At 44.2% G+C, this 14,214-nt stretch overlaps 1 protein-coding gene across 1 annotated transcript in view; it reads left to right on the top strand.

Annotated features, from left to right (window-relative positions):
- Positions 1–14,214, top strand: part of PGM5 (phosphoglucomutase 5) — a 182,730-nt gene that overhangs the window by 92,844 nt on the left and 75,672 nt on the right. Inside the window, exon 7 of the mRNA XM_064290557.1 lies at positions 14,037–14,152. Within this exon, the coding sequence (XP_064146627.1) occupies positions 14,037–14,152 (116 nt within the window). The remainder of the gene's footprint in view (positions 1–14,036; positions 14,153–14,214) is intronic.

Genomic DNA, 14,214 nt, shown 5'->3' with positions numbered 1-14,214 from the left:
ATGATCCCCAGTATTGTGTGGTGGTCCTCCATTTTGTGATTGTAATTTTATGTTGAGAGGATTAGGGCGGGATGGTAACACCACCCTTACTCAGGTCACCTCCCTGATCCAAGGTAAAGGGAGTTTCCAAGAGATAAAAGAAAAGGGAAGCAAGTAGAAAGTTGGTGACCTCATACCACTGAGAAAGCAGCACCAGGAGCAGAGTGCGTCTTTTGGACCTGGGGTCACTGCACCTGAGAAGCTCCTTGACCAGGTGAAGATTGAGGACAAGGACCTTCCTCCAGAGCCGATAAAGAGAGAAAGCCTTCCCCTGGAGCAGACACCCTGAATTTGGACTTATAACCTACTGACTGTGGGAGAATAAATATCTCCATTTGTGGTATTTCTGTTATAGCAGCTCTACATAACTAAGACACTCATCTTGCAAGAGACTACACTAGCCCTCCCTTGCCTCCAACACGTACCTATACATGCACACACACATAAGTGGTCATATACATACATGCACACACACGTAGATGCACACAGAGACATCCGTGCATACACATGCACACATACATGGTCATATACATATATGTACACACGAACATACATGCACACACATACACTCATCTGCACACATGCATGCATACATGACCATATACATATTGCACACACATACATACATGCAGATGCATATCCACATATGCAAACGCACACACATACATTTGCACACACATATACATATACAGGTGTTCTTAGTTGCCATTGAATTGATTCCAACTCATAACAGCCCTACGTAACAGATTAGAACTGCCGCATAAGATATTCTAGGCTGCAGTCTTCACAGGAGCAGACCACCAGATATTTCTCCTGCAGAGCTGCTGGGTGGAGCTGCTGGGTGGGTTCGAACCACCAATCTTTCGGTTAGCAGTTAAGCACTTAACTGTTGTGCCACCAGAGCTCCTTATACACACAGATACATACATGCATATTTACACTTATGCACACATACACCCATACACATATGTGTGTATAGATGCACACATACACACATTTATGCACACACACGTACACACACACACCAGTGTTGTTTTATCCATAGATACTCTCAGCCCCATGTTTAGGAATCTGCAAAAATATCAGAGACCTGAAAACAATCATTAGCTCCTCAATGAAGACAAGGAAGCCGCCACATCAAAATGATTAACTGTGTAACTGAATGTGTGCAAGGTGCAACAAGAAAGCCTAACACTTGGGGAAAAAACCAGAAATCCTAACACTTGAAAAGAATTTGTAAAGATAAATATTTTCTCGTTTTGAAAGGATCCCCAAGTGTACCTGATCGATGAGATGTCATTGTCACTAGCTAATTAAAATGAGTGATTTGTAACCTCCTCGTTTCAAAAGAAAAAATTATGAAAATCCTTTCGAGATTCTTTTAGAGCAAACAGTAGGTTTTGATGTGAGATGTGGATGCATTTAATATGTTTGTTATGATATGCGGTGGGGTTTTGAAAGTAAGAACGCTTAGGTGTTACGATGGTACACACACGTACATAAACGCATATGCACACAGATGCATACATACACATGAATACACATATACAAAGGCACACACACACAGATATACACACATACACATGTATACACATACACAAACATACAAACACACAGCTACACACTGACATACACACACAGTTAACTACCACAGAACGCCGTTGGGTAGGGTGCTGTTGTTAGGTGCTGTTGAGTCGATTCTGACTCATCGCAACTCCATGTGACGGAGCAAAACTGCCCCATAGGGTCTCCTAGCTGTAGCCTTTACGGAAGCAGACCGCCAGGTTTTTCTCCCATAGATGATATGAGTTGGAATTGAATTGATGGCAATGAGTTTGGATTTGGTTTTGGGTTCTCCCATGGAGCCGCTGGGTAGATTTAAACTGCCAACCTTCCAGTTAGCAGCCAAGTGTTTAACCAATGTGTCATCAAGGCAGGGCACCCAGTTGGAAAAGCAATGAAATGTGCCATTCAAAGCTGTGTCTTCAACAGTTCAAAGACTGTGAAAGGCTTTAAGGTCCAGCCTCATGCCTGTGACCACCTGGGGAGGGTGTGGTCTACCTCTTGCTACCCCAGGTATGTCCGTACGGGATTTGAGAACAGTAGCTTCTAATTCACTGAATTGAGTCAAGGCTGAGGGAACCCCACTGTGTCCAGGTGTACAGGGTGTGCACTGAGCAAGGGAAAATCATCCCCACGGAGACCATCCCAGATTTGAGTATTTATTATGTTTCAGCCAATGGCATCAGACTGTTCTGGTCCAAGAAAACCAGTGTGCTACAGCACTTTCCAAGGAGCCCTGGTGGTGCAACAGTTAAACACTCGGCTGGTAACTGAAAGGTTGGTGGTTCAGACCCACCTAGTGGCTCTGTGGGAGAAAAGACCTGGTGAACTGCTCCCGTAAAGACTGCAGCCTAGAAAACCCTATGGAACAGTTCTACTCTGTCAAAAGGGGTCACTGTGAGTTGTAATTGACCAGACAGTACCTAACAACAACAGCACTATTCAATAGCTGGAAATTGGGTCTTGAAGAAACGACACCTTTGTACCAAGCCTATGCTTGGGCTGCAGTCCTGGACTGCTGTGGAGGGCTGTGCTCCCCCTTGTCCATTTGTCCTTATCATTCCTTTCCTGATCAGTCTTCCAGGTCCAGGCTGACTGCACTCTGTAGGCTGTGGGGTCCTGACTTAAACGGATAAGTTCCTTCTACACGAGACTGCCCCTGCAATGGGCCTCATAGTCCTGAGGCCAGGCGGTCCTCCTTGGCCTTCTACCTTTTGCAAGCTTGCTTGGTTTTGGCAGCCAGTTCTCAAAGTAAAATCTCCTTGCCCTTCCTCTGCCAGGAAGCGAGTACCAGGTAGCACAAACGGTTAAGTGCTTGGGTGCTAGCTGAAAGGTTGGTGGTTTGAATCCACCCAGAGGTACCTCAGAAGAAAAGCCTGGGAATCTACTTCCGAAAAACCAGCGACTGAAAACCCTATGGATCACAGTTCTACTGTGACACACATGGGGTTGCCATGAGCTAGAGTTGACTCGACAGCAGCTGTTGTGGTTTTGTTATAGATTGAATTGTGTTCCCCCGAAAAGATATACTGAAGTTCTAACCCCCGTACCTGTGAACGTGACCCTTTTTGGAAATAGTGTCTTTGAAGATGTTATCAGTTAAGATGAGGTCATACCGGAGTAGGGTGGGTCCAAATCCTATATAGCTGGTGTCCTCAAAAACAAGGAGAAGAGATACAGAGACAGGGAGACAGATGCTGCAAGCCAGGAAACGCCTGGAGAAGGTGGGAGAAAGTCCTGGAAAAATTCCTCTCTCGGAGCCTTCAAAAGGAATCCACGTGGCTAATAACTTGGTTTGGAATTCTGGCCTCCAGAACTTTGAGACAATGTTTTCTGTTCTTATAAGCCACCCACTTTTGTGGGATTTTGTTGTGTAGCCCTGGGAAAGCAAGACGGCCCTCAGTTAGACCAGCAGTGGCGTCCACACAGATAAACACTGTCTGGGGCTCTGAAGGGGAAGAGGGGCAGTTGAGAAGTTTGTTTCCCTTGGGAGTCTCTGCTTCTCCAATGACTCTCAGGAACTGTGTGTTCTCGACAATCTCCGTATGTCTACGTTCCCCAGAGAATGACTAGGTTCTCTGGGAGAGGCGCCATCTCAGCTGCTGCTTCTACTAGCTATGGGAAGTTCTTATAGATGTATCTGTCTGTGTCCTCTGTCTTCCCCTTCTCCCCATGTGTGTCTCTGTGTCTATTCTGCTCTTTAGCGTAACCCAGGAATGATTAGGTTTAGGACCTACCCTACTCTGATAACCAGGTTTAATCACAGAACAACTGATTGATTGTATCACAGTAGATTGCATTGTGGAAGGTAATTATATAACATTGTATTACATGTGATGTCATTAAATTACATTACAAAAGGTGATCTGCTTTACCCATGGCCAACCGGTCTAATCACATGTAGCTATCGCATAACAGCAGTTAGACTAGTGTTTGGCCAAACCACTGGGAACTATAGCCTAGCAAAAGTGACACATAAAATTAATCATCGCATGGGTGAAAAGGTTAGCAGGAGAAAAGGGAGAGGAGAATGCTTAGAGTACACAAAATACACACCATCCCTTAGTTTAAAACAATGATTTTAAGTTCTATCCATGCAAATGGAAGGCACTGACTAAGAATCTTGGGAAATGCCCTGTTTAATCAATTACAGCCAGCTGCAGCTCATGTGCTCATAATTGCCTTTTGCCTTCAGAGGCACAACTGTGAAATAGGATAGATCTTAGAAGTTCCTTGGTGGCTGTGGTAGCACTGGCAGATTCTGTCATTCTTTGAGGCAGATGGTGTTGTGTCTCTTCATTTGTTTATCCTCTTATTAATTCTTATGAGTTGAAAATATCTGAAACATGTTATAAGAGAGCAGGAGTGTTACCCCACTAGGCTTTCAGGTTGGACTAGTGAGGAAGAAACAATAATTTGAAGAGCAGGAACCTTTAATGACTAAGATGCGTCTGACCCAAAGCATGGTCTTTTCAGTCACCTCATATGCATGTGGGAGTTCAATAATGAAAAAGGAAGACCGAAGATGAATTGATGCCTTTGAACTGTTGTGTGTGAAGAATATTGAATATATCGTGGACTGCACTAGTAGCCAAAAGAACGAACAAATCAATCTTAGAAGAAATACAACCAGAATGTTCCTTAGAAGGGAGGATGGCGAAACTTCTCACTTACTCTGGGCACATCGTCTAGAAAGACCAGTTGTTAGAGGAGGACATCATGGTTGGTAAAGTAGAGGTTCAGTGAATGTGAGGGAAACTCTCAGTGAGATGGATTGATACAATAGCCAAGACAAAAGACTCAAACACACCAATGATCATGAAGATGGACAGGACTGGGCAGTGTTTTGCTCTGTTATACACAAGTCGCCGTGAGTTGGAGCCAGCTCGGTGGCAGCTAACAACAACAAGAAAATGTTGTAAGACAAAAGTACATTTTTAGTTTCTTCTTTGTGGCTCTTTTGCATTCTACATTTTGGAGCCCTTGAACCATGGCTGTTTATTTACCACTACAAATAAACCACCAAAAACCAAAAAACCAAGCCCATTGCTCTTGAGTCGATTCTGACTCGTAGACACCCTGTAGGACAGAGCAGAACTGCCCCATAGGGTTCCCAAGGAGTGGCTGGTGGATTCAAACAACTGACCTTTTGGCTAGCAGCGGAGCTCTTAACCACTGTGCCACCAGATGCTGATTTAATTGAGAAAAGAGAACAAAGCAGAAAGGTTTTAAGGAACAGAAGCTTTTTTTTTTTTTTTTTAAGTTATGTTTTATCTTCTAGATTGGAGCCATAATATCAGCTCTTACAATTTTTAGTCTGTATTGGTTCCAAATCTTTCAAGGTCTGCATAACTCAAAAAACATGAAGCAAAACAAAAAGACAAGCAGATGACTCACTCTCTGCTATTCTGGGAGCAATTTCATGGAAATCAGAAGGACAGATGACAATCGGCTCTTGACTACTTTCAGTTTACCTGGAACACTTACTTGGGACTTAAAATTCACCAGCCCTATGCCTTCGACAATTCTTCATCTTTTGAAAATAAGTAGAACCAGGAACAGCTTACATCAGAGTGCTCAAGTTTCAAGACTGTAAACACAGACGTCTGTAAATTCCCAGGACGTGGGGTTCCAGACTGTTTACTAGTTTCAGAGAGTGTATCTGTGATTATTTCAATTTTGTGTATTTTTCTCTTGGATTCATGGTCAATTTCCTAAAGTCAATTTTTTTTTTCTTCCAAATAAAGTCAGGATTTTTTGAAAATTATCTGTCTTATGTTTCCGAACAAAATTAAAAATCTAATGAGGAAAGGTTCTCTGCTTCCCACCATGACACCGATATAAAATGAAGGTACAGAAGCTTCTAGATAAAGCAGCAAAGGTCCTCGGATTCTGGATTCGCCTTTGCTTTACAACTGGCCCAAATCCTAAAGTTTAGAGGGAGCAGGGAACGATGCAGTTATCCTTTGCTTTTTCTTTTAAAGGATCGTGTAAATGATGCATCCAGTCCCCACTGGTTAAGCAAAAGGTCCAATGTCAAAAACAGAAATAGTGTGATATCTCTGTAGGCACTTCGCAGTTGTCAGAGTTCATTATATACTATCCCATTTGATCCTTAAACCAAACCAAACCCATTGCTATCGAATCGATTCTGACTCGTGATGACTTCCTGTGTTACAGAGTGAAACTGCTCCGTAGGCTCTAATCTTTACAGAAGCGGATCTCCAGGCCGTTCTTCCATGGTACCCCGGGGTGGGTTTGGATCGCCAAAGTTCAGGTTAAGAGTCCAGCACAACTGTTCTAAACCAAAAGCAAAGAAGCTTCCTGAATAAACGGAAGGCTTCGAAGGCCAGGGTAGCAGGGGCAGGGATTTGGGGACCATGGTTTCAGGGGACATCTAGGTCAATTGGCATAGTAAAATCTATTAAGAAAACATTCTACATCCCACTTTGGAGGGTGGTGTCTGGGGTCTTAAATGCTAGCAAGTGGCCATCTAAGATGCATCAATGGGTCTCAACCCCCCTGGAGCAAAGGAGAATGAAGAACACCAAAAACACAAAGTAATTATGAGCCCAAGAGACGGAAAGGGCGACATAAACCAGAGACTACATCAGCCTGAGACCAGAAGAACTAGATGGTGCCTGGCTACAACCTATGACTGCCCTGACAGGGAATACGACAAAGAACACAACCAGAGGGAACAGGAGAGCAGTGGGATGCAGACCTCAAATTCTTGTAAAAAGACCAGACTTAATGGTCTGACTGAGCCTAGAAGGGCCCCAGAGATCATGGTCCCCAGACCTTCTGTTAGCCCAAGTCTGGAACCATTCCCAAAGCCAACTCTTCAGACAGGGATTCGACAGGACTGTAGGATAGAAAATGATACTGGTGAGGAGTGAGCTTCTTGGCTCAAGTAGACACACGAGACTATGTAGGCAGCTCCTGTCTGGAGCGGAGATGAGAAGGCAGAGGGGGTCAGAAGCTGGCTGAATGGGCACGAAAATAGACAGTGGAGAGAAGGAGTGTGCTGTCTCATTAGGGGGAGCACAACTAGGAATATATAGCAAGGTGTATATAAATTTTTGTATGAGAGACTGAAAAAAAATTAAAAAAAAGAGTTGCGAGCAGGCTATTTGCTCCTCCCTAACAAGACAAGCAAGGAAGGTATTATTTTTTAAATTGAATTTTGAGGTTTAGGCCAGGCTAAGATAACACAGGCCTCAGCATCAAGCAGATGTCTGCTAAAGTTTATGAATGTTGTTGAACTTAAACTTTTGTAGCCATCTTATTACACTATCTTAATGTTTTATGTTTATTTCACCCAAAAGTGTCAGTTGTCCCATCCCCCTGCCAAAAAAAAAAAAAGGGTTTAAGAGTAGACTTTAATTTGCGGCTAGAAAACAAGTCTTCGCTGAACTCAGTCTGACCCCTATTATGACCCGGATAGGCTTCCTTAGCAAGGCTTTTGATAGCAAGCCCGCGTAGTCTTTCAGCTCAGAGCAATCCCAGCCGGCATGCCAGACATCAAAGGAGAGGTCTGGGGGTGAACTAGTCCATGTGCTGAGCACTGAACATGCCGAAGAAGAGCTAATTGGAGGGCTGTTCTGTTAAATGTCTTCTGGACATTAACCAGCGCATCCAGGAAGCTATGAAAGTGCGTCTGCAGTAGTTTATTTCTTGGGATTATGTAAACGTGGCTGATTCAAACATGCACTGAAGTCAGAAATGCTGCAGAGGGCTTTGCTTTTAAATAAACTTTTAATTGAAGTATAATTTTTTTTTTTATAACGTACATATAGAAAAGGCCCAACTTGTAAGTGTAGGTTGTTGTTGCTGTTAGCTGCCATCGAGTTGGCCCCAGACTCATGACGACCCCATGCACAGCGGAACCAGACACCTACCATCCCCTGATCTGTTGCACTTTGGACCACTGTCATCCACAGAATTTTCACCAGCTTATTTTCAGAAGTAGATCACCAGGCCGTTCTTCCCAGTTTATTTTAGTCTGGAAGTTCCACTGAAACCTGTCCATCGCGAGTGACCCTGCTGGTGTTTGAAATACCAGTGGCATAGCTTCCAGCATCACAGCAACACACAAGCCACCACAATATGACAAACGGATAGGCCCACTAATTAACACCTAGAGAAATTTTCTTTGATCATATGATCAATTTAAATAAATGTGCAGAAATGACATTAATTCTATGCTTTTTAAGGAAGTGACAAAGGTGAAATAAAATAGAGATACTTAACTCCCTGATATCTGATATCTTGTAAAAAAATTGATATTTTGTTGGGTGCTGTTGAGACAATTCTGATTCATCGTGACCCCATGTGATAGGATAGAACTGCCCCATATGGTTTCTAGGCTGAAATCTTTACGGGAGCAGATCGCTAGGTCTTTTCTCCAGAGAAGTGGCTGATGGACTCAAACCTCCAACCCTTCAGTTAGCAGGCAAGAGCTTAACCATTGTGCTACCAGTGCTCCTCATAATAGATATTAGTCAGTTGAATTCAAACAGTGTTCTTTGAATAGCAAGTCTGGCAAGACACTGTATTCACCTAGACATTGAAGGCGCTACAAAGATGAATAGGATAAAATCCCTTCTCTCAGAGACCTTATAGCACGTTGGTGGTAGTGACGGCGTCTGTGTGAGGAGGGAAGTGTAAAGAAAGTATTCAATATATACAGTGATAATGTGAAAATCAAGACCCATGCCAAGTGACAGGAAGCACAATGGCAGGAAGGGTTGATTGCAGCCATGAAGAAAGGATTGTGTTTGTGAAGGTAATATGAGCTGCTTGTTATAAGACTAGTCCCAAACGCATAGTATCTCAAACACAGGGAAAGGTTATTTCTTAATTACCTAAAGCCAAAGACAGGTGTTGCTGATTGGTGGTTGACTCTCCTCCAAAATGGTGATTCAGAGATTCAGATACTTCCACCTTGTGGGCAAGGCATCTTCAACATGGGGCTTCCAAGTTTGCTGAGCTGGTCCACATCATACTGGCAGGTAAGAAAGAACATGGTGGCCGGAAGTTTTGAGCCGGGTCTGAAGGTGGTGGATGCCATTTCCACTCAAATTCCATTGGCTTGAACTCACTCACATGGCCAAAGCTACTACAAGGGTGTCAGGAAATGTCTAGCTGTGTGCCCAGGAAGAAGAGATGGTCTCGTTGGCCATCTAGCTGTCTTCTTCACACGTTTCATGATAATAGGCTATTGTATTAAGGCCATCTTGAAGCACCTTGAAGTGTTTTAACAGAGATTGGAAAGGAGGCTTAATCCAGGAAAAAATGAACAACATAAAGACAGACCTGGAGGTTGTTATGGATTGAATTATGTACCCCCCAAAATAGGTGTTAGATTCCTAACCCCTATACCTGTGAAACCCTGGTGGCATAGTGGTTAAGCACTATGGCTGCTAACCAAAGGGTCAGCAGTTCGAATCTGCTAGGCGCTCCTTGGAAACTCTGTGGGGCAGTTCTACTCTGTCCTATGGGGTCGCTATGAGTCAGAATCAACTATACAGCACTAGGTTTATACCTGTGAAAAAAGGAGCCTTGGTAGTGCTGTCGTTAAGCACTCAGCTGCTAACCAAAAGATGGGCTGTTCAAACCAACCAGCTGCTCCGTGGGAAAAAGATGTGGTGGTTTGCTTCCATAAAGATTATAGCTTTGGAAACCATGTGGGGCAGTTCTACTCTGTTCTTATAGGCTAGCTGTGAGTTGGAAGGACTCGTAGACCCGTGGACGTAATTCCATCTGGGAACAGGGTTTTCTTTGTTATGTTAATGAGCCCTTATCAGTGTAGTGTGTCTTAAACCTGAAGACTTTTGAGATATAAAAAGAACAGACTAGACACAGAGAGGAGCAAGTGCAATGAAGGAAAGATAGATGCCAGATGGAGATGTCCAAGGAGCCAGGGAACGAGGAATGCTGGGCTAGAGAAGCTAAGACAAGGATCTTCCCTAGAGGTGACGGAGAAGAAGGCTTCCCCTAGAGCTAGTGTCCTGAGTTCAGACTTCTAGCCTCCTGAATGGTGAGAAAATGTCTGTTCTTTAAAACCACCCACCTATGGTATTTGTGATAGCAGCAGAGAGAAACAGAGATAAACAGCGGCAAGAAAATGCTAAGGTACGTTTGGAAAATAGCAAACAGACCAGTTGGTTAGGAGCATGGAACACACAGGGAGCAGTGTGAGAGAAACGTAGGAAAGCTAGGTTGGAGCTGTTTCCAACCCAAGGCTGCATTTTGAGGGCTTTAAGATCTAGACTGAGTACGTATCCGGCCTGTTCTTTTGGCGACCAAGCTCACTCGTACTTGCAGGAGACCCAGGTTGGTTTTCTTTCTTTTTGTTCATGTTCTGGTCTTTCCTATCAAAGTGGGTTCTCATGATTGTCATTGGCGATGGCAGTCAGGGGGAGAGAAGGGTGCAGACCCTCGTTCGAAGCAGCTTTATTTGGAGCGTTTGTACCGGAGGATTTCAGGGACTCCTGCAAAAGGCCAGTCCGGAGCATGGTATCTGCTGACGGCTGTGTTTGGGATGGATCCCAAGTTCAGAAGAGGGAGGAGGGAGGGAGAGAATTCCTTTCTGACCCTAGGACACAATCAACGCATGCTCAGGATCCTGGAATTTCATTACCCATGTTGTTATCTTAGCTTGCATAGCTGCAGCCGTGGCTCATAGTTATAAAAGTATCTGGTCCTTTAACATCCGGCTGCCGCCTCCAGCTTGTTGGCCTCCTGATTAATTGGGAAGGGTGGGAGCTGGGGAAATCCTTTACTCTCCCTTCCAACCTGTCAACTTGGCTTTGAACCTACAAGAACATTCTGGCCACACCCTTGACACCTTTGAATCTAAAAGAACGCTCTCCTCAGACACCCTCATTTCAGCCCCCTGTTGCATATTCTATTCTCGGTGCTCATATGCATTCGTGCTTGCTAAATTAACATTGACCCTCGACCTACTCTGTGCTGCCCTCCCCCCCAGGGGAAGGGGTTTCTGTGTGATTTACCCCTCCTTTCTTGAGCTTCTGACCTTGGAATGAATGGCTTTGAAAACTGACCTTTGCTTTACAATTTGGGAAGGGTTGCCTTCATTGTTCCTACTAAAGCATGATTGTGTCTTTCTTAGACCATTGAAAAAGAGAGAAAATGGAGCCTTTGAAGTAAGATCCCGACATAAAAGGTGCTTGTTTTCCAGGCAAACTTGAAAGACCCTTAGAACACCGTTTGTGAGATCCTGAGCACATTAGTCATAGTAGGGTTACTTAGGAAGGGAGGTGTTTACTTTTCTGTGCCAAGGGTTTCAAGATATTTTCCCTCCTGTGGGTCCCAAACAAACCTAAAGTTACATTGTGTAACTTACGCTCTGTGTGTCTTTCCTCCTTTTCTTCAGCAGGGAACCCCTCCCTGGTCCCTCTCCCTGGCACTTTCTCCACCCAAAGCCTTCAGAGAACTAAGCCTTGCTGGTAGAAGCATTTGTTGTTTTTCTTTTTCGGGTGCTTGCATGTAGGAAAAAAATAAGATGAAACTCTTCCAGGCTTTGAACCGGTTCGTTCTGGTTCCAACCCCCTGCTGGGAATTTGCATTTTCACTCCCAGATATACTGAATCAGAATCTACAGCTGAACAAAATCCCCAGCTGAGTCATGTATGTGATAAATTGTGAGACCCACTGTTCTACTAGTAGTTCTCAGAATTGGACCCTCATTAGCAGCATTGGCATCGCCTGCAAACTTGCTAGAAATACAAATTCTCAACAGGGGTTCCAACTGGAGAGAACTGGTTGGAAGCCCTGAACTCTTCAGCCCAGTGTCCCTGGAATCAGCTCATTCTCCAGCATGCTTTGATATCGAATATACCTCTCAAAGCAGTACAACAGTTGGGGAGACAGCATGGCGTATTGGAATGGAACATGAGCAGAAAGTAAGCAGGTCTGGGGTCAAATTCCAACTTTGCCTCTTACCTCAGTGGAACCAGAAACAAAGTCCTGAACCTCTCTGAGCCTTTGAGCCTGAACTGTCACAGCGTTAATTCATTTTGGCCATTTTTGAATTTGATCTAAATGGAAGAGTACTGTATATATTTTCTTCTTACTGGCTTCTTTTGTTCCATATTATGTTTGTGAGATTCATTCAGGTTGTTTCACATGGCAATAATTTGTTCGATGGAATTTATGGCATTTTATTCCATATCATGTATTATTTGTCCATTCTCCTTTGTGGACGTTTGTGTTGTCTTGGTTATTATGAAGAGTGATACGATGATCATTCTTGTACATTCTTGTATATACACTGTTGGGTAATATCATTGGCGAGGTGTCCCAGGAAGTAGCCATGAGAGAGATTTGCTTGGAGGAATCTTATTGCTTCCTGCCTTCAAGATCAAAGTTCCCTTCTAGACCAACACCTTGGGGAGGTGAGGAAAGGGGATTGGACAGAGAGAGGAGTTGGGCTGCAATGCAATCGTGATGAAGACCTCGGCCAACCTATAGGGAGCTCTTAGGCTGAGAGCCCTTCCTTGCCAAGTCAGGGCAAGGAAGCTGGACCTTTGTTCATCCCTCTTTGACCCACCATTGGATGAATACTGAGCCAGGGAAGGCAGTGTGATTTGGAGTGAGACATCTTTCTTCGGTAGAGAATAACTGCAAGGAGGGGAAGCTGCCCGCCATCGACACACCCAGCAGCTGGAAGAATGAGTGTTCTAGTCCTAAAATGTGTATGTTCTGTAGGAGAGGTGGCGAATCTGAGCAGTGCACCATAGTGCCCACTACAGGTCATTGGAATTTCTAGACATTGAATTACTGGTTCATACCCTGGTGGCATAGTGGTTAAGAGCTACAGCTGCTAACCGAAAGGTTGGCAGTTTGAATCCACCAGGCACTCCTTGGAAACCCTATGGGGCAGTTCTATTCTGTCCTATAGGGTCGCTATGAGTCGGAATCGAATTGATGGCAATGGGTTGGTAAGATATGTGTGGGAGCCCTGGTGGTACCATGGTTAAGAGCTACGGCAAGCTATGGCTGCTAACCAAAAGGTTGGCAGTTCAAATCCAGCAGCTGCTCCTTGGAAATCCTATGGGAATTGACTCAACGGCAACAGGTTTAAGATATGTGTACAGGAGCCCTGGTGGCATAGTAATTAAGTGCTGGCCTGCTAGCCAGAAGGTTAGCGATTCAAACCCACCAGCCACTCTGGGGGAGAAAGGTGTGGCAGACTGCTTCTGTAAAGATTTATAGCCTGGGAAACCCTGTGAGGCAGTTCTACTCTGTCCTGTAGGGCCGCTATGAGTCAGAATCAACTTGATGGTAGTGGGTTTGGTTTTTTGGTTTTAAGATATGTGTAGGAGTCCCTAGATGGTAATGCACTTGGCTGTTCACTGAAAGGTGGGAGGTTTGAGTCCACCCAGAACCACCTTGGAAGAAAGGCGTGGTGATCTACTTCTCAAAAATCAGTCACCGAGAGCCCTACGAAGCACAGCTCTGCTCTGACACACACGGGATCACCCTGAGTCAGAGCTGACTCCGTGGCAAATGATGGTGGTAGCAAGATGTGTGTGCCTTTATCCTTAGTAGGTACTGCCAGACAATGTTCCAAAGTGGTTGTACCTACATGCCATCTTAATTTAGACTCCAAGATCTTGCCTTAAACAATAAAGAAAAATTTATAGGAGAGAAACAAATGTGAGGATATTATGTACATTAACTTAATATTTTCTATGTTATGGGGAAAGGACAACTGAGAACCATTGGAATGGGCTGTTTAACATTTCTTACCTTAGGGCTTGACATTCTGAAAATTGTCAGCACTGTTCAGGATGTCCTGAAATCTAATTATGGAATTAATAGATGCTAAATATCTCTTTCTGTGCCGAGGAAAGAAAACAAAGGAAGAATATGAATTGACTGTTGCTTCAAATTTTATTTTTCAGGGTGGCCAAATCCATGAAGGTCCCTGTATATGAGACCCCAGCGGGATGGAGATTCTTCTCAAATCTGATGGACTCAGGACGGTGCTCTCTGTGTGGAGAAGAGAGCTTTGGCACTGGTAGGCTTTCTTAGTTTGATGTTCCTACAGAGGGTGGTGGGGCTAGTCCTCTGTGGTAATCT

The sequence above is a fragment of the Loxodonta africana genome, chromosome 9 (genome assembly GCF_030014295.1).
Source record: "Loxodonta africana isolate mLoxAfr1 chromosome 9, mLoxAfr1.hap2, whole genome shotgun sequence".
NCBI lineage: Eukaryota > Metazoa > Chordata > Mammalia > Proboscidea > Elephantidae > Loxodonta > Loxodonta africana.
Note: the sequence above shows the minus strand (reverse complement) of the source record. Positions and strands in the feature narration are given on the sequence as shown.